The sequence below is a fragment of the Botryllus schlosseri genome, chromosome 1 (genome assembly GCF_051294905.1).
Source record: "Botryllus schlosseri isolate E-star chromosome 1, Bs_hap1, whole genome shotgun sequence".
Lineage (NCBI taxonomy): Eukaryota > Metazoa > Chordata > Ascidiacea > Stolidobranchia > Styelidae > Botryllus > Botryllus schlosseri.
This window is the reverse complement of record NC_137236.1, coordinates 31,714,536-31,734,263: the sequence shown is the minus strand read 5'-3', so window position 1 is coordinate 31,734,263 and position 19,728 is coordinate 31,714,536. Positions and strand designations below refer to the sequence as shown.

At 39.5% G+C, this 19,728-nt stretch overlaps 2 protein-coding genes and 1 long non-coding RNA gene across 4 annotated transcripts in view; 2 read left to right on the top strand and 1 right to left on the bottom strand.

Annotated features, from left to right (window-relative positions):
* LOC145447667 (uncharacterized) overlaps window positions 1-10,679 on the top strand; it is a 75,111-nt gene extending 64,432 nt beyond the window's left edge. The window contains exons 26-38 of the mRNA XM_080325927.1: window positions 538-606; window positions 866-1,013; window positions 2,295-2,402; window positions 2,751-2,814; window positions 2,883-2,969; window positions 4,079-4,208; window positions 4,504-4,661; window positions 4,723-4,904; window positions 6,582-6,707; window positions 7,936-8,037; window positions 8,110-8,328; window positions 8,991-9,148; window positions 10,390-10,679. Coding sequence (XP_080182053.1) covers window positions 538-606; window positions 866-1,013; window positions 2,295-2,402; window positions 2,751-2,814; window positions 2,883-2,969; window positions 4,079-4,208; window positions 4,504-4,661; window positions 4,723-4,904; window positions 6,582-6,707; window positions 7,936-8,037; window positions 8,110-8,328; window positions 8,991-9,148; window positions 10,390-10,592 — 1,754 coding nt within the window. The 3' untranslated portion in view covers window positions 10,593-10,679. The remainder of the gene's footprint in view (window positions 1-537; window positions 607-865; window positions 1,014-2,294; window positions 2,403-2,750; window positions 2,815-2,882; window positions 2,970-4,078; window positions 4,209-4,503; window positions 4,662-4,722; window positions 4,905-6,581; window positions 6,708-7,935; window positions 8,038-8,109; window positions 8,329-8,990; window positions 9,149-10,389) is intronic.
* Window positions 10,680-13,236: 2,557 nt separating this feature from the next.
* LOC145447607 (uncharacterized) overlaps window positions 13,237-19,728 on the bottom strand; it is a 142,814-nt gene continuing 136,322 nt past the window's right edge. The window contains exon 2 of the long non-coding RNA XR_013917662.1: window positions 13,237-13,709. This is a non-coding gene — a long non-coding RNA (uncharacterized LOC145447607). The remainder of the gene's footprint in view (window positions 13,710-19,728) is intronic.
* The window catches only part of LOC145447306 (uncharacterized), a 168,161-nt gene continuing 167,507 nt past the window's right edge, over window positions 19,075-19,728 (top strand). For both annotated transcript variants that reach the window (XM_080325750.1, XM_080325743.1), the window contains exons 1-2: window positions 19,075-19,219; window positions 19,285-19,375. In XM_080325750.1, coding sequence (XP_080181876.1) covers window positions 19,141-19,219; window positions 19,285-19,375 — 170 coding nt within the window. In that variant the 5' untranslated portion in view covers window positions 19,075-19,140. The remainder of the gene's footprint in view (window positions 19,220-19,284; window positions 19,376-19,728) is intronic.

The window sequence follows — 19,728 nt, the reverse complement described above, 5'->3', positions numbered from 1 at the left end:
ATAAAATCCACATGGAATAGTCATTGTATCACAGGAACTGGATACTGTCATTAGTCGACTTCTGAGAGTCCCGATGATAAATCTCTGAATTTGGGAAGAAGCCAGTACCAGTGACGGATTAAATTTCAGCCTTCCTTTCTCTATTTTCATTTGTTGTAGTTTTGCAAAGACGTCGAAACCGCTACTTCTGCTGATAATTAGTAGGCGTTACCTTTACTTCTACTTGAGTAGGAACGCTGGCTACTTTGACCGGCACTGCTATAACATAATGCTATTCATATTTATCACTAAATACTATCCATTATCACGCACATGTAGAATTGAAGCCGCAACACCGTGTTATTTAGTCATCGGGTTCCAAATTTGTGGCATTTTTCCGATGGGGAGCATTATCGTTACGATGTCAGCCTGTTTAAATCCACACTCCATCAAAATTAAAGTGACCCACGTTAGTCTACCGATGAACTCTGCCCAGAAAGGCAGGGTGCATATGATGACATTTTCCTAGATAATTTTGCAATACATTGCGAATTTCAGAATCAAGACAAAGAATGTCTCCAAGCGACAGAGTACTGGATTATAAATGCTACGAACCTCCTGGGAAGTGTGAGTTCAATAGTTAAATATCCATCGTATGTGTAAGGTATAGCCATTTCGCGACGATGCAGTGCCGAGTAAGATTACTTGTTATTGATTCTAAGCACTCTGGAATTGTTCCCAACCCCCGCAAAATCAATATTCGATAACGTCGTGCTCATGACGAAGTGAGTTACATATTTTTCAATCTCTTTCTATCTACCGAACTACGGTACATTTCTAACTCAACTTCATGAATTCGTGTACCCGTATTTTGCCTCGAAATCAGATGGCACAGCGTGCGACGGTATACCAGAATGCAACGATTTCATGGACGAAGAATGCAATTGCGAGACGGAACCGGGTTTTTGTGACCATATCGTCGTGTACGACTATGATTTTACAGATTATCTTCACTATCAAGATCACAGACCAAAGTAAGTTGAAACGTACTTGTCGTCACGTTTGAATCCGACAATATTAGAAATTACTCCCTCATGTCATACAGTGTATATTCAATAATATTATTCTAGTTGCAGGCTATTGCAAAACTTGAATTCTCATTCTAACTCCAGATTTGGAAGGCAATTAGGCTTAACGCCCAACTGTGAATTCAGGTATTGCATCTGCAATGAGCCTGTAACATTCATAGGGGTTCACTTGGAGTCGGTACGGGAAAGACCCGTTTCGCACTCATCTGCGACCTCACCATTAATCTAATCTCGATCTGTCTCGACCATAGTTCCTAGGTTTGAGAAGGTGACTCCCAGAATGTGTTTGACTTCTCACCCCCTTATCAAGCTAGATATATCATCATCCCTCTATTACATACAGATGTCATTGGTAATGAGATTCTAGTACTTTTCTGGAGTATTTAAGGCAGGGATCTCAAACCTAAATATATTCGTTGGCCAATTCCCCAGTTTATGATGACGCCGCGGGCCGCAGCATCAATAATAGGGGTATTCAATGTATAATTTCCAAGTATAGGCCTTATTTATCGGGACCTTGATTCCACAAACATCGGGAAAATGTAATTTAATGTAGGCCTACCATTTACGCTTGGTTCACGAAATCTGGTGAAGGGAAAATGCATGGGAGCCGCACGTCCTACTAGAAATTTCCAATAATGGAAGACAATGTAATTGCTGTACCGTACATTAACCAAGCGTCTACCGCCATAAATACCAGCTTCGACTTTGCCGAGTTAATTGGCAGTGGTATAATCCGCGGCTGCAACACCAATGGGTGCGGGTTCGAGTCCAACCGAGGTCGACTTCAGAATTCCGATACCTAAGTGTCGGAGGTTTACCTAGGCTCCTCCTCGCCACCTCATCCGCGTCAGTGGTGTCTTACAAAAGCCTAGAGGTGGGCCGTGCTATAAGTCGGCAGTTACGGAAAATAAGAAGAATATCGGCCTGGTGTAAATGACCATAGTAGTCGACAAACTCCATGAATACCCCAAAACAAACAACCTTGTTGAGTTATCGCTTGAAACGGCGCTGAAAATTTCCAAGGCGTTATTAATTCGGATAGAAATTCTCGTACTGTCTTCAGACCAATGATAAATTTCTAAATTCATAGGATATAGCCAGTTTGACCAACTGATTCTTACTATATACCTCGAAGGTACTCGTTGCACGGTGGCTCGATAACCAATGAAGTAGACATAAATGATTGAGATGGAGAATAACCAACATGGCCGTATTCATTTCAAGGTGTCGACACTTCGAAACGGGATCACCGATAGATGTTACTCTCGACGAAGTATGCGATGGCATGAGTCAATGCGAACAATATGCGGACGAACTCGGTTGTAAATCAAGGTAACTCATGCTAACAGCTACTCAATGTATCTCAGCAGGCGTAACGTCGGGCCCGTTTGAGTGACAACACTTTCAGCACTTTGGAATTTATGCCCCTAATTAGATCACATATGAGTCAGACCGCTGATAGATATTGCAATTAACGTTGCTATAGTTTGAAATAGCATGACAAATCATCGATCTATATTCTATATCAACGGCATTGCGCTAAATTTATGGAAACGATACCTATTTTCCAAGAAAAACTTTGTAAAATGAATTAAGCAACATAACTCATTAACGGCAGGTTTGTGTTTCCGCTAAAAAAAGGTTACCCTAGGAAGGCTATTTATCGAACAATTCTTACAGGTTTTACTGCTCTGATCAACCCTTGCCGAACATTGCGATTGAGAAAAAATGTGACATGCAGGCCGTATGAATTTTGACTTTAAACTATCCGCAAATCGTATGCTTACATTTTATATGTCAATCTTAATTAAGGACTGCGATAGTGGAACTGACGAGGCTGACTGTCCGCATTTTAGTTGCAAAGATGATGGAATTTTGCAATATATTTCTCAGAATGCGGTAAGACGTTATGAATTAAGAACTTTGCGAAATTGCTCTCAAGTGTACAATCATAAAATGGTGCATGTAACGTCGAAGGCATTTTGAATGAATATGCAAACTAATATATTATATTTCTCTTTTACTCTCTTTCTTACTTAATTCTTACGAGATGGGTGTATCATATATGATATGGCATGTCTCCGACACCGATTTCTCCATGTTGACACGCCCCGCCCTAGACATCGGTCAGTACGTTTTTTGAAAAGCTGAGACTTTTCCGATGCATTTGGAACCGTACTCAAAAATTGCGGTTTGTAAAAATAAATAAAAAATAACTGAAAATATGGTTATCACCTAAAATTTCCAGATATTTTCCGAGTGGGAAATATTGTCGGAAAATCTGTCAGAACATCAGAAGTCGACATGAGGGTGTTCTGTGTAAATTTTCACCGTTTCAAACATCAAAACGTGTTCTGGAGAGTTTTCGGAGGGGGATTCGGTAATTTTGATCACGCTTCAGTGATTTTAAAATCTAGGTCAAGTTCAAGTGCAAATTCATTCGGCATATGAGTCATAAACAGGTTTACTATGCCTGCAAATGGTTGGATATGACCAGAGAAAACATATCGCGTTGTTTTATGCCATAGACCGGACTGCAGGGGCTGATTGAATCTTGATCATGAACTTGAGTTCAATGACCACTCACTGACCACGCCCATTTGTATATTTTAAATGTATTTTCCATTTTTCGATATCTGACGAGCCGCGCGGTCTATAACCATGTTTGGCGGCTTGTTTGAAACCAGGCAACAGTGGCTACGCACTGAAGCATCATATTCCTCTCTCTGACGCCATACTGAAGGTCAGCCTTGAAAATTGAGAGATAGAGAGAGATTTTTGTGGAGAAAAAGTTTGTTTATTTAAACTCATTAAAAAACCTCAGACATGTCATGGGGTGTCGATCAAGAGTGGAATCGGTAGAGGGCTATTCTCCGCCCACTTTTAAACTGGAACGGCCCAGATTTAAGTCCTGGTGGGGTCTCGGTGAGAATTTGAAAAGTAAAGGTCAATTCTGCAAAATATGGCCCCACCTACCACCCACCCACCACTGCACATCACCATTGCAGGTATGCGACGGAATTAAAGATTGCAAGTCGGGAGTTGACGAGTGCCAGGCAGGCTGTGTTAAAAGCGCGTTCTCCGATGAAAAGTCACTGATCGCCAGCGAGGCTATCCTCGCGATAAGCTGGATAATAAGTAAATCGAATGATTTGGTGTTATTTAGCAGCTAACGAGTTCAGTTTTATGCTTAGTATATTTTCCGCTTACTCAAAGCCGAATATTCTAAACCGAAAAATGAGTGATCAATTTTTTCTCTTCCGAACAGCGATCCATTGTTTTGTCATCGGCTTTGAGACTTGATTGCTCCGTAAATTAACACTTACATCTGCAATAATGCATTCACGTCGTACGTTTTTTCAATCGTTGAGTATATAGCTTCACGTTTCGTGCCATGCTTGTGCCATTGCCAATTTCTTTTCATTTATTCCAGGTTTGGCGGCAATCATCGGCTGTACAGGTGTAATTGCTATAACCCTACGGACGATGATCAAACCTTTATTGTCTAATCACGTGACGAGCACTTCGACGCGCAACAAGATTATACGCAGGCTGATATTAAGCCTATCATTTTCTGATATGATCGTAGGCGTGAGTTAGACATGAATTTCCTCAGCTTCTAGATATACGCAAGCAACTTTACGACTTGCAGGTATACGCATTTTCGATATGCATAAAGGCTTCTCGAAATGATACGGACTACTGTCATGTCGACCGTGAATGGCGGAGTAGCAGCACTTGTGCTGCGTTGGGCGCAATCATGGTTATTGGTTCCGAGCAGTCGGTGTTCACGATGGCAATCATTGCAACCCAGAGACTACACTCTGCGATGAGGTAATTCTTTTATTCGAGCGAATCCATAGTAACTAAATTATATTGGAATAAATGGATGGGTTCGATAAGAAGACGAACTCGTAACATGCAAAATATATAAGTCACTTGTAAGCACTGGCTCTGCTGTCCTACATAGGTAACTATTCACCTCTTTCAAGATATCTTACTATTCACAGTCTTACTATTGATTTATATATTCAGACAGATGAGTAGTTGTTAGCTTAGCAAGGGTTCAGATAATGACTTGCGTATCATAGCCTCTCAATCCCTTCCACTCCTACTTGAATACTTTTATTAGCAAAATGCTCATATTTTATAATTTAAATTTATAAGACTTTTCATCACTATCAAGAGTGAAATCTCCATAAAATACACGTGAAATATCTCCTATATCTCGGCAAGCAAATTTATATTAGAATAGCGGTTGTAAAAACTTTTTAAAACATGTCCCGTTGATGACAGTGAAAAGTGTCGCGCACCTTTTTTTGAAAAGAGCATCTGCAATGTTTGCAATCATATTCCATGATCTGTTGCCATGGAAGTCAATGACTGTCGAGAGACTTCTCAAATACGGAATTCGGACACCGCAGAGCAATATTTACAAGATGGAAGGAAATCACGCGAAGCGCGAAAAAATTTCCAGTTTACTTTATTTGAGCAAAAAGAATCATGCGCAATAGTAGCACATAGCATACCTATTTTAGTTATCTCGTTTCTAATTACTTCTATGGCCTTCTTAAGCTTAGCTCGTACCTCACCATAAGATATATAAAAAGTAATGGTGCGGGGTCCACGTCGTTCGAACTTGTCAATTTCTCACGTGACAAATAATTTTTCCTTTCGGTTCGCAGGTGTCTAACAAGTGAATAACTTAATCGAGTACTTTTGGGCTGTCATAAAATACGCTAATTAAGGGTAACATTTAACACAATCGGTCGTAATTGAGTAGGCTATACTCGGAGTCGTTTATTCGACGTTGTTGGTCACTGCGATTTAAATCATTATTTATTAGATTCAAAAGGCATTATGACATAATTTTATAATGAATTCTCTTCTCGGTAACTTTGTGCCTCTACATTCACTGTGCATATATGCTTGGTGCACATGCTATAAAAGCATCAGCCGGGGCGTACGTAGGCCCCGCGTCAGATATCAGCTGCACGTATTCACCAGTTACACTTAATTGATAGATATCTTCTGATCAGTGCAAGATGCGGCATCAGTCAATATATAGCAACGGTGTATGGAGGATACGACGCAATTATGACATTTAAATTCTTAATGTACTCGGAAATTCCAGCACAAATACACCTATTACAAGTTCAAGAAACATAATTTCTTTGAGGCGACTACCCCCCTCTTCAAGTGCCTTTACTCCCCAAAGGGTGGCGCCTCCCAGTTTGAGAACCACTGTATTAGAAGATTGCATCTATTTTTCATTAGGAGTTTGTGTTGGTCAAAAAGATACATATTACAAATTTAGAATTTGAAACCTGCCAAAAGTGTGCGGCCCATCGACCACGTCTACTATTTTAAACGACTCACTGGAGTACCAGGGGAAAAAATTCATTTTTCTCTTCCGCTAGTTTCCAAATGTATTTTCTGCGTATCTTTCACCTATACTTAATTACCTATGTGTGTAACGTTATCATTTAGTTGTTTTCATATTCTTGCCAGGCCATTATCCCGGCCACACCTTACCGGCACGACGTTTGCCATTTCGCTTGCATGGGTGATATCGATATTACTCGGCACAATTCCGCTTATACCACAACTTGAAGATTACTTTGTAAGCAGCGTTGCGTAAGTAGCGAACAGGAGCCTCTTTATCATGTGCTATCAAACTTATGACTCGGCGAGGGAGTTAACGTAGTTTTTTGATGGGATTCCGATCGGAGTGTCGACGTTATTACTCTTTGGAGTGTGAGAGGTTTATGTCGGTTTCTCCTCCGCTAAGCCGGCGGTGTTTTTACGACATGAGTACAAAAAAAATCGGAAAGAACCCACGAATGACACATATCATGGTATAGAAGGGAAGTATTGTATTAACGAGCAACAGTCGTCAATACTAATTAATATTAGCCGGCTAATTAACGCAGTTTATTGTTGGCACTTAGTAAAACTGTATTGGCAAGTACCTGCGCTCATCACAGAAACAATATATCAGGTCTATTGCTATTTGAACGCAAGATTCCGTTATGTGACTGGTATTCATACTAGAGGTCGACCGATTATCGACCTGGCCGATATATTATGTATAAATTTTTTTTTTTAAATATTGGAAATTCAAAGCTCCGTGTTGTTAATCTCAAGAAATCGAAGACGCAAAGGGTGATACCTGTCAGATTTACATTGCAGGACGAGTTTAACTGGGCGGGAATGCAGAGAAAATATACTTCCTGCAATACCATCTACATCTACTGGACTGATCTGCAATTCTATGTCGCGTTTAGCTTTTTGAGTTATCCGAAATTTCAATAAATATGCACAATTCAGCAATAACTCTTTTTCTCGTTTATTGTTCAGCTTTCTGTGGCATTTACAAGTGCCATCTTGCCTAATATGTAATATCTTTAGCGATATATGGTTCCTTGCTCCTTCCATATTGATATCGGCCAATGATAACGGTTATCGGCCTTGTGAGTGTGTCGATAATCGGTATCGGTATCGACCTGCAAAAAAATGATATAGGGCGACCTCTAATTCATAAATCCGTTTGACGCGAGCCCGTAGGAATCGTCTTCCCGCTTGTTGTAAGCGGCCTTGAGCGGCTTAGATATAACTAATGCCCGTTAGTTTAGCCTTGATATATATAAATTGACGCGAATTATTGATAGAAAACAACAAATGTCAAATTATTTTGGGGGGATTTTTATGGGTCAATGAGAGGAACAAGATTGATATCGTGGATCCGCATACGGCTCAGAAAGCAGAGGCTGGAAATCACTGGTCTAGAAATATCGCACTTCAATCACGACTCGGATTACAGTGTTAGATTTGTTGTATACTGTATTCGTTGTATTTATATCAGGTTCAACGAAAACCGAATCTTCAAAGTCATGTATTATCATGAAATTCAGTACACCAAGAACTGGCTCAGTATTATGAACGTCACACACATGTCACGATATGGGTACGTAGACTATATCATCAAATGGGAATTAAAGTATTCATTTGGATCAAGTTTTCGAAAAACAATACGCAGGTCTACTGAATGGAGCCAATTGAAGAATATGATTCATGGCGTGAACCCGAACATATCTGTTACTTACGAATTTGGCTACTATTCAAGTCACGGCGTTTGTCTGCCGACGTTTTTTCCCGATCCATCGACAGACAGGACATGGAGATATTCATTCTTCCTCTTACTTGTCAATTTTCTGGCTTTTCTGTACATGTCTATCTGCTATGTGCTGCTGTTCAGGTACTTCCGATTCCATGATTTTCAGAACTTGATTTGATCTGATGTTACTGTTAGAGTTTGAGTGTATCAAATCGTTAGTAGATCTATACGTTTACAGCAGCCCACTTTTGCTCATGGATTTTTGAGAAGATGACTTGGTGACATCAAAGATGGTCGAGTATAAGTAGTATTGACCTATGTGTAGTAATAATAACTTAATTGGTTGTATATATAGACTACTTTCTTTTCCATGTATTTTAGGCAAAGCTACTTACTTGTTACACTTTTGATTTTGCAAAATCACTAGCACTTATGGGAAATGCATAAATTTTTCAAGGGAAATTGTCATGACAACTGGGTGAAGGATCCCTCGAATCAGGGTAGCTGACTAGATTTTCGGAAATTGGCCGTATATTTGTTGTGTATTTGTTGTTCCACGTTAGCCATGAATGTATACATATTGCGTTTTGAAAATAACTCATCTTCTGATTAACTACTGCCAAATTAATACCACCGGTCGACTAAATCTACTTTGTCAAATTTACGTGAGTAGCTACTTGTCGGAACTCCGTCATCTACTTTTAAGTGAAATGTATTTGCTAACTTTGCATTTTTGAAATAGAATATCGGTGAAATTGTGATCAACCGCATATTTTGAAGTTTTTGAAGTTATTCTTCACTAGACAGGCCACGGCGAATCTAACCGGCGCGAATTCACATGCTGGCGATGAGAAATATAACGAAGCAAACCGGAAACTGCAACGTAAGCTGACAAGAATCGTCGTAACGGATTTTCTATGTTGGATACCGATTTGTATCATGGGTTTCTTGACTTTCAATGGTGAGTTATGAAGTCCAGCTATAAGATGATTTATTATAGGATAATACTTTTAAGCAAGTCGGCTATGTATAAATGAAACAGAAGATATTCGACATGACACTGCTGGCAGTCATCCGGAAACACATTTTCATGGTCATCAGTGGGGTTGCATTTGAAACAAATGGTTGTTTAACACACTTTGTCTGAAACATGTTTTAAACGGTGTTTTAAACAAAGGCCTTTGAAAAAAGAAGATTTTATTTCGTTTTATAATTATGACATAATTGTGTAAATGCTTTATAAAAAACATGTTGTATGAGTCCACGGACGATTACTACCCGATATAGCCGACGTATACTCTACGCGTTGGTTGGAACCCTCAAAATAGTCGGTTCAATAGCTATAGTACGTAGATATTTCGTCAAATGAGCTATATTTACCCTATATTTTTTATTGTCAATGTCAATCTACTATGAAGTCATAATTTAATATTCCTGACGTCATAGCTTGAAAAAAAAATACAAAAAACATATGTTTTAAACAAGGGCATCGTTCTAAATATGTGTGGTTTAAATTGATTTTTATTTTGAATGCAACCCTAGTCATTAGTCAGTTACAGGTAGCTTACATCAATAAGATGATGGGACGTATGATAAGGTGTTAACATGCTTCACATTTCCGGTTTCCACTGCAAGTCAAATATCATACTTTTGCAATTTGTAATATTTTAGTGGTATCATGTAACGACCGACAAAATGACTCCAACCTATGGAGTTTTAGCAGTATTGTAAGATTCATGAAACTATTTTTGTCATAATACCATAGCAAGCAAAAAGTAGGAGAATTGAATAAATCCGTCTGCAGCTGATCACTGCGAAACATCAGTATCTCATACGACTCATAATATTCCAATACCATAAGCTATAAGGACGCATATGGAAATGGATATGGTTTGTCCTAAACCTCACCTCGGCCCAAGCGAGGTAGTAAAATCGGATGATGCATCTCTCAGTAAATCCTAACATATTGGTATATATTTACATCATCTCAACGCATGATATAAGCTCACATCTCACCAATTCACAGATATATCGCAGAGATGGGCGGCAATGAATTCGTCCACAAATCTTCTCATTTCAAACACTTCATTTTATCATTTTTAAAGTCGTGATCAGCAGTGCGAGATAGTAACGTACACTTTTCCCAAACTCGCAATAGATAACACACTGCGGAAAATATATGTGTTCAAATTTCATATGCAGGAGTCGATATACCAAAAGATGTCTATCTGCCGGCCGGTTTGCTCATCGTGCCGATAAACAGCGCATTGAATCCTCTGCTTTATTCGGATTTGCCTGAAATCGTCTGGGAAAAGCTTCGGAGGATTTGCGGGTCCTCAACCGCCATACCGGCGAGACAATCTGAACCGTTGGAAATGACGGAGAGAGCAGTTCTGTCGTCCTAATAGCTGTCATGCCCACGAATATTCTAAATGTTGTCCACATATACCATTTGTATCGAATGCTCATCAACGAACATTGACATTGCATAATTCTGCGTCGTGCATCACTACCTCAGGATAAACATCACATTTTAATTAGGGCTGGTAAAGATGGTATACCAGCTGAGTGATTCGATTTCAAGTCGAATATTCGGGCATTTGCGATGCGAGTGTCGATGGAGTCGAAACCGAAAATATATGTACCATTTTCAGCTCAGTTTATTAGGAATTTCTCATCAATGCAAAACACCACGATACCGCGATACAATGAAAAGATAGGAAGGCCTGGAAACGACTTGGAGTGTCTTTGAAATCAGACATCCATCCGGGACTAGGCGATGTGAAGAGGAGGCATGCATACGGAATGAAAACTACGACAACTAACAAAATAGTTCCAAAGTCTACAACACCAAATAAAGACATTTGATACTTGTGGTGTTATATTGTCCGTTAGTTGCATACCTTCTCTTCATTTCCGCTAGTAATTATTTCGTCCGTTTGTCCATCTGTTAGTTCATCATTCTGGTGTAGGGCGTTCTGCCTCCTGATTTACTTCTGTTATGACGTTTATATTCTTCGTAGCATAGCCTACAGCATAGGGGTGTCAAACATACGGCCCTCGGGCCGCATCCGGCCCGCCATACGATTTCATCCGGCTAGCGAAGCGGTTTTGCAAATGAGCTGTATTATCCTGTACATTTCACACAAATTTTGAGAATTATATTACGAAATACTTTCATTAAATCATCCCTCAAGACAGAAAATGTAGAGTATGTTCATAGGCCACATTATAACCATTCGACAGTGGTGTTACGGTTTCACTGTAATGACCATAAGCAACAAGGCTCAACCATTGACACCTAATTCCGAGAATAAAAAGGTGCACACTGAGCTCAGAGTTTTGTGGGAAAATGGACCTAAACGTAGTTATTCACAGAAGTGAAAACGCCAATTACAAACCGGTATATGCAGGCTACATGGATAACATAATTGATATATTAAAAATAAACTGTGTTCGCAATTCATGTCCACTTATGACTTGTTCCTCAACGTCCAGAAAAAAAGTCAATCGCGGTATAATAATAATAATAATAATAATGAAACAAATTTCAACGTTTGTGTTTACAGTTAAATATCGTGTACCCCTCATAAGAACGCATACACAGGACTATTGCCAGATTACGACTAAGACAAAGCCATATTAGCAATATGCCAACGTATATCATCGTCGTTAAAGTCACTGTTTTAGCAATTTATATAATTGTATTCAACCAACCATGCAATCATCGGATGATATGGCGGGGAGGAGTCTAGATAAACCTCCAACACTTAGGTAGGAATTCTGGAGTCGGACTTGAACCCACAGCCCATTGGGGTTGCAGCTGTGGATTATACCACTACGCTGCTATCTCGCCCGCGAATAAAGATGTTGATAGAATAGAGCGCTATAATTCATGGGCTGTTGAGTATTCAACTGGCCAACACGGGCATGGGTAGCATTTCAGAATTATGTTTCTGGTCCAGCCCACGAGTGATTTGAAGTTCTGAATCCGGCGCGCGACGCAACTTGAGTTTGACACCCCTGGTCTACACCGTTTATCAGTAAAAGCCTGTCAATTGGTTGGTTTTACTCGAAAGGTCACGACAATACTTTTCAATCACACTTATTCCATTGGACTCTGCAATAATGTTGCGGGAAGATCACGACGTCACAGAAATGCCAATTACGCTACGTGCGAAGCTTTGTGCTAAATGTTCGGGATGTTGTGATATGATGACTCGGGGCATCAAGGCTTTCGCGTAAGGGAGAAATATCGAAACTGTTATCCTCGTTTTCGTGGAAAGAGGTGTCTAATTTCGGTACTTGCAAATATAGTCAGTCACTACTCGACTTGAATAAATACAATTAATACCCGATTCGTATTCTTGCTCCCAGGTCTTACAAAACTGTATTTAATCGCATTGTTTAGTGTGCTATCAAAATGTCGCCAGTGCAGTGCTCACGCAGTTGTAGTGGAAGCAGAGCGATCGTTCTGAATGACTGCCACAGACAAGAGAGAGAGAGAGAGAAAGAGAGAGAGTCTTTATTTTCATCGAACCAAAATACATAACAAACGGCAGTGATGGTGGTACAGAAAATATGCGTGCACAGTATTCGGTATTAGATAGGAATGATCGATAAGACCGTGAAGGTCATCTAGTCTGATCACACCAGCATCAAACAGGTACACTTGACTCTGAACAGTCTGGCTGTAAAAATTGTTTAGTTAAGAAAGGAAAATAGCAAAAAAATCAAACAATGGTAGCAAATGATCAATGAAGCAATGTCTGGGCGAGGTAGGGCAACAGTGTTAGTGTAACGACAAGAGGTGGTCAAGTAGGGCTTTTTTGAATCGATTATAAGGCAATTCACGGATATGTGGTGGTAATGCATTCCAGATGATAGGTCCCGAGTAGTCGATAGATCTCTTAGTTAGGTTGCTATTGGGTGGGGGTAAGTAGATGTTTCCTTTAGACGATGATCTCGTGTAATGGGAATGGACATGTTTAGCAGGTATGAAAAAGTCATCAAACACAGGAGGCAGACTATTGGAAAAATATTTGTGAACAACTTTTGATACTTCGAAGCGATATAGTTCATCAACTCGCAAAATTCGATGCTTACGGTAGTAAGGCGATAAATTGGTACGTAAAGGTACAGATGATATCAGCCGTATCGCACGGTTTTGCAGGGTTCGAATTCTGCACAAAAATGTTGTGTATGCATTTCCCCATACCACGATTCCATATTGCAGATGAGAGTGGAAAAGAGAGAAGTAGATGGTTCGTAGTACTGGTCTGGAAACCAAAGATTGGAGACGGGTCATTATTCCCACACACCGAGCTAGTTTTGATATTGTGCATTCAATATGCTGCTTCCAAGACAATTTGGAATCAATGGTGACGCCGAGATATTTTGCCGAGTCACATATTGAAATTTGTTTATGATTGATGTTCACAGTGAAATTATGACTGGCATTATTTAAAACGAGCATCTCGGTCTTATCTGCATTCAAACTTAGTTTGTTTGCTTGGAGCCATCTCGACACTTTTGGGAGTTCCCTATTCACAGATGCATGCAAACCATCGACAGTGCTGGAGGTTATGAAGAGGTGAGTATCATCACCAAATAGCGTTGTGCGGAATAAAGATGCATTAACAATGTCGTTAATATAAATGAGGAAAAAAGTCGGTCCAAGGACTGAGCCTTGTGGCACTCCACAAGTTATATCTCTGGTAGTCGTTCTTAATGTCCCCAGTTTAACAAATTGTTTGCGGTTTGCCAGGTAGCTTTCAAGTAGAGTTGCTGCAATACTCCTGATTCCATAGTGTTCTAGCTTGTATCTTAAGATTCTGTGGTTAACTGTGTCGAAAGCTTTGCGGAGATCGATAAAAATGCTGCAGCCATTTTCTTTTTGCTTGATGGTTTTGTAATAGTCCGTTACAATTGATAGTATTGCATGGTTGGTGTTGTGGTTGGATCGGAATCCGAAGGCCGTACATTACACGGCAAAAAGCGCATTCCTACAAGATGGATTCGTATCAAGACATGTACTAACGGCTGAATTTTCGAAATGTGCAACAGTGTTGTAACAATGTCACAAGTCAATCCCACTTTGATAGTTTTGACTCGAGTCAAGTCGAGTAATTTTTAATTCACCATCGATTCAAGTCCGAGTCAAAGTCAGTGAGTATAGAGGATCAAATCGGAGTCATAGTGTTGCGAATCGAGTCCGAGTCCATGTCACTGCGTCTACAGTTCAGTTTTGAGGTCAATCCGGTTCAACACACTTTTTTTAAATTCTGCTCGAGTGATATATATTGGCTCGTATTCATAATATAGTAATTTCCCTCAGTCTTACCAGTTTCCGGCCCTATTTTTACATTATCATGACTGATAGAGGAAATACCAATAATGGGTGACTTTACTATTCGTCGATGTTACAATGAAATGTCTGTCTTGGCCGTCCCATTGTCGAGTAATATGACTTAGTTCGATTCATGCACGATGACTCGACTACAAGTCGAGCCGATACACAAATTGACTCGAGTCGAGTCATTTTTCCCATGTGAAAAAATGAATCGAGTCAAGTCGAGTTACCAAACAATCGTAACTCGAGTCAACTCGAGTTATTACAACGCTGATGTGCAACCAGAACTAGAGCTATACCTACTCACTTTTTGAAATCCGCAACTAGAACTAGAACGATAACTACTAACTTTTTTAAACTCGCAAATAGAGCTGTAACTATAACCACTGACTATTTCGAACTCGCAGCTCTATCGTGTAATATAATTGCTTACTTTTGGAACTCGCAACTTCAACTAGAACTTGAACCAGCAACCTTAAAAAATACACAAATTATTAAGTAAAACAAAACTAAGTTTATCGGTGGCTCGTGACATTAAACTCTTACACTTGATAGCCTATGTGATGACACGTCTAATTTGACCATCATTGGTTGCAGGTACCAGAGTAGTATAGTCGAACTGTGACTGTTTTGGTAATACGTCGTGGGAAGCGGAGGCTCGAATCAGAAATCGATACCCCGTCCTTCTGAAATCTCGATGTCATCTGCCATATTCTCTAGCTCGGCTGTTTCCTTTGCAGTTGTATCGGACCGTTGCGGTGCCACCGAACAATACAACGGTGATTGATTTACCCAGGCGAAGCCTCGGTTTTTTATGCTGGTCTTTAAAAGGGAACTGCGGAATTATTTTTTGCTCAGTCGACACTGTTGTCGATGCACACACAGTTCATTGAGTGCACTAGTGTTATAGGGTAGCGTATGTATCACGTGATTGATTTTTATTTTGTGGCTCGGTGGACACTTGATGATTGCCGATTAGTGTAACGGTTGAGAATAGGGTTACAATACGTCCTCCCTTAGGAGGATCTTTCCTCCTTTTTCAGGTTTTTGAAACTGTCCTCGGATGACGCCTAAATGTCCTCCTTTTTGACAAATCGTCCTCATTTTAAAGCTTTTACAGTTAGGATAATGGACAGATTGGAGTGAAAATGGACATAAATGACGCTAAATACGTTACAGCGGAAAATTTGCGGCTTGAACGGAAGTGACGAGCTTTTTTTTAGTCAAGACCACAAAATCCCAGAAGTCTCTAAATCGGGAATTGAACAAAAGTGATGACCTTTTTTTAGTCAACTCACCAACTTTTAGAGCAATAAAAGCGAAATCGACTTTTTTCAACTCCATAATATGGTAACCATTGTTGAGAAGGTTAGTAAAGGTTAAGATCCACTGATGATCCAGTCATTGCAATTTCATGACATAGTTTACTTCAAAATGTCGTTGTTGCACGTTAGAAAACTTATCCGTCGGTCATTCTCAAGTATATTACACATCTGTACCTTGTCCAGATGCAGGGTTCGGCATTAGAAGAATCTTTCGCACGACCCACAGTAATCATACCATCCATATAAAAACAATATTACAGACAAATTGGAAAATTTTAAGAGCTTCTTCGAGGTACAGAGCTTCAATACACAATTGAATAATATATTTATATTGAAATAAATCCGGAAATATTCGATTGGCAATCGTCTGGGGTAATCGTCAGAAACTAGCAGATAAAAGTGAAGAACACTGTATATCAACAATCGTATCACCAAATATGACGTCGTCGGCGTGAATTTTCGTATAATCGAGCCGAAGACATCGATTAAGCTCAATAATGTACTGTTTTCAGATGGTACACGGACTCTTTCTGTTGGCATATTTTGATAAAAGTCGACTCCAAAGCACACATATGAAGGTTTGAGCGGCCTCTCCCGACGACGCGAATTCTGTCGTATCGGAAAGTTTTCGCACAAACAGATTTATCCGACAAATGTTAGCCAATGGCAGTATTCACGGCCTTTACCTGTTCTGATGGTGCTGAGCTGCTACCTTAGCAATCAAATTAGTTACGCACAACTTTGCGTTATTGTTTCATTCCGGAAAGGTGATCGTAGTCTCTCGGTCATTCTGGAAAATAAGTGATCTCAGAAAAGTGATGTAATTGATATCATTTATATCAAATCAAAGTTTTTTCAACTTTTTCCACTAATTTTAATGCTTCCTAAATACTCAGAATTTACGGAGCATTATGTTTCAAGCTGTTTGTAGGAAGTTTATGTTTCAACTTTTTGCAACTTTTCCTATTTTTCATGCAAGTTTTTACTACAACTTTTATTGAGTATTGAGCAAAATGTAAAGGAGTGATTTAAATAGCATGCTTTAAAACTAATTCTAATATGATTTCCTCTTTGATTCGCTTAACAAACAGCTATGTTATGGATTAGCCGCATCTCAATGTAATCTATGATGCAATGGCTTGTAAATTAGAAGTCCGAAAACCCCAGCCAAGCACGACAGTGCCTGAACTGTAAAAAAATAGATTGATTGATTCGTTCACTGTCGTTAAAATGTGAGGTCCTTTCCAATGTTTCCTATAATTTTCCACGATTCTGCGCGTACTCACCAATCACTGCGCGGTCCCTTGGACAACAGTGCGTAACCACTAATAAAAAGTCATCACTTTTTTGTGCGCAGAGAGCGTGTCAGCACTTCTCGATTGCACACGCGCACAGCTTGGAAGGAATATTGATCCTTTCCCATTTCACGGACGCCAAAACGAGACCACCGAAAATTACATTCTCACTCGGTGACCTTTTCATGATATTGATTTGTTTAAGTCGTGAACACAGACTTTTGCTGCAATACCCTGGGTCAAGTTTGCAGACCTAGGGGGTTGAGGGTGTGGTATTTGTTTGGCTTTTTGCCAGGTCGTCCGTGCAATGAGAAAGTACCAAATTTGACATCGCTGCAGAAGCTGATACCGAAATAATGTTATGCTGGTTTCAAACCTGAAGAACACAAAAGTGTATGCATGATCTATTGAATACCGAACGATGAAACGAAACAAGAACATAACCTGCAAATCCTAAACTGCTGGGTCATACAACCGAACCTTACGAGTATCTCATACCCTTTCTTGAAATTAAGTGCAACTTTCTCACGATTTTTCTGTAACAAAAACTTGCCCTAATAATCATGTTCGAGGTAGACGCAGTTATGACATCAACGCTTTGTTTGCCAAAGAAATCTCGGCTCTGCTGGATTACCATGCACGATTTCACGACGTGATTTCTTAGTGTGATTGATTGATCACATCGTGAAATGGGAATGCGTCGCAGCAAATGTAAATCGCTCATTGTAGAGAGAAAGTCAGAAAATTGTTCTCATACCATTTCATGCAGTAACGGAATCAGCGATATATTTTTTGCTGATTTACGCAATTCTATTAAAATGGGGTGTTTACTAACCGGAACGAATAATTGCACCGTGATTTGCGTTTGATATTGGTTGACTACAAATGAACAATCCGTTCAAGTTTACCTCTTAATACATGGGCATTTGGCAGAGAATGTTTTGTATAGATTTGCGTGTTGTAAACTGGCAAGCTTTGCTGTTGATTTACATTCATTATATAGAATATTCATAATTCATCAGTCGATTCCTCAGGAAGTATCGCTTTCGCCAGCATGTGACCGACGTCAAGTTGGCGTGAAGCATGTCTAACGATTATAACTGCGTACTCGGAAAAGTACCATGTTACAACATTGAAATAGTAAGTTAACAATTATGAACGGCTTTTCCAAGCGTCTGCCGAAATTCTTAAACGGGCCGGGTAGTTGATACTTCCGCGATATGAGATAATAATAATCATGAAGAATCTTAATATCCTATGTATTTCTTAGACTGTTCAAATTATGCTATAGGGATATATTTATTGTATGTTTGTGAGTGACATTAACAGAATCCAGTAGACATTTAAACATATTCGATCGGGTGTTGTGAATATATGTGCATACTGGATTTAGTTAGTCGGTTTCTTATGACTTGGATCAACTCTGGCAGACCCTCGAATTTAGGTATATTATATTATAATACTGTAGATATTGAATAGTCGCTATAGGGACTGATCATATTTTCCATAATTGAGCCGAGCCCCTGAAGCATTCTTTCAATATGAAGTACGTTTCATTGTAGAAGTATTATCGTTTATTATTAGTAATTTCGTGTAGCTGCGTGAAATTTAACATTCGACATTTCGAAATGGTTATCATAATATTGTCGTTCCACATTCACAATAGGCCCTGTTGAACAGGGTATATGTGCAGTTTTGGATTATTTCGTCATTATGAATATCATCAAATCACGCATATGTGTCTTTTAATGGTCATGAAGTGTGGAGTTTATCTTTTCTCATTACAACGTGAGTAATAGTCGGTTGCGGTGCAGTTATTATTATTGGTAAAATCGTGATAGCGGCGGTTATCACATAACATGCCATGTCCAGTTGTTGAAAGTCAAAATGCAATGATTTCGCTTCATAATCGGATATTTCCTGTAGGTTTACTATATAGTCTTGTACAATATTATTATCGTGGATAGGGGCATGCACAAATATGCAAAGCCTGGGATTCAAAGCCATCTGTATTTACATTCCAACGGTAGCTATGACGCTGATATTCAACATCAGTGACGGTAATTTTTTATTACTGAAGAATATTCGACATTTTTTAGGCAATTCAGTATCAAATGCATTTCAGGCTTAGCATGCGAGAGCAGACAATTTGCGTGCTCGGATGACGAAAGATGTATTCCAATATCGAAATTTTGTGACGGCTCAAAGGATTGTGTGTAAGTATTACAATATGCTGCATGCTATGTCCGAAAAAAAGAAATTATTGATTATTTATGGGCGGAACCGTAGGCAGAATAGAAATTGGAGTATGGGAGTGATATCGGAAGGTGGTTCAAATGTATTTGAAGAATATCGATTTTAACGTTTATGGTATAAACCAGGAGTTGTTGATGTTGTATGAGTTTTATATTGCTGCTCAATTTCTATTGGTCTTTTCACCAGACCTATGCTGAGAGTATCATATATCGATTTTATATCTCTACAACCAGGGGTGTCAAACTCAACTTGCGTCGCGGGCCAGATTCAAACCTCCAAACCACTTGCGGGCCGGATCAGTCAACGGGTTCCA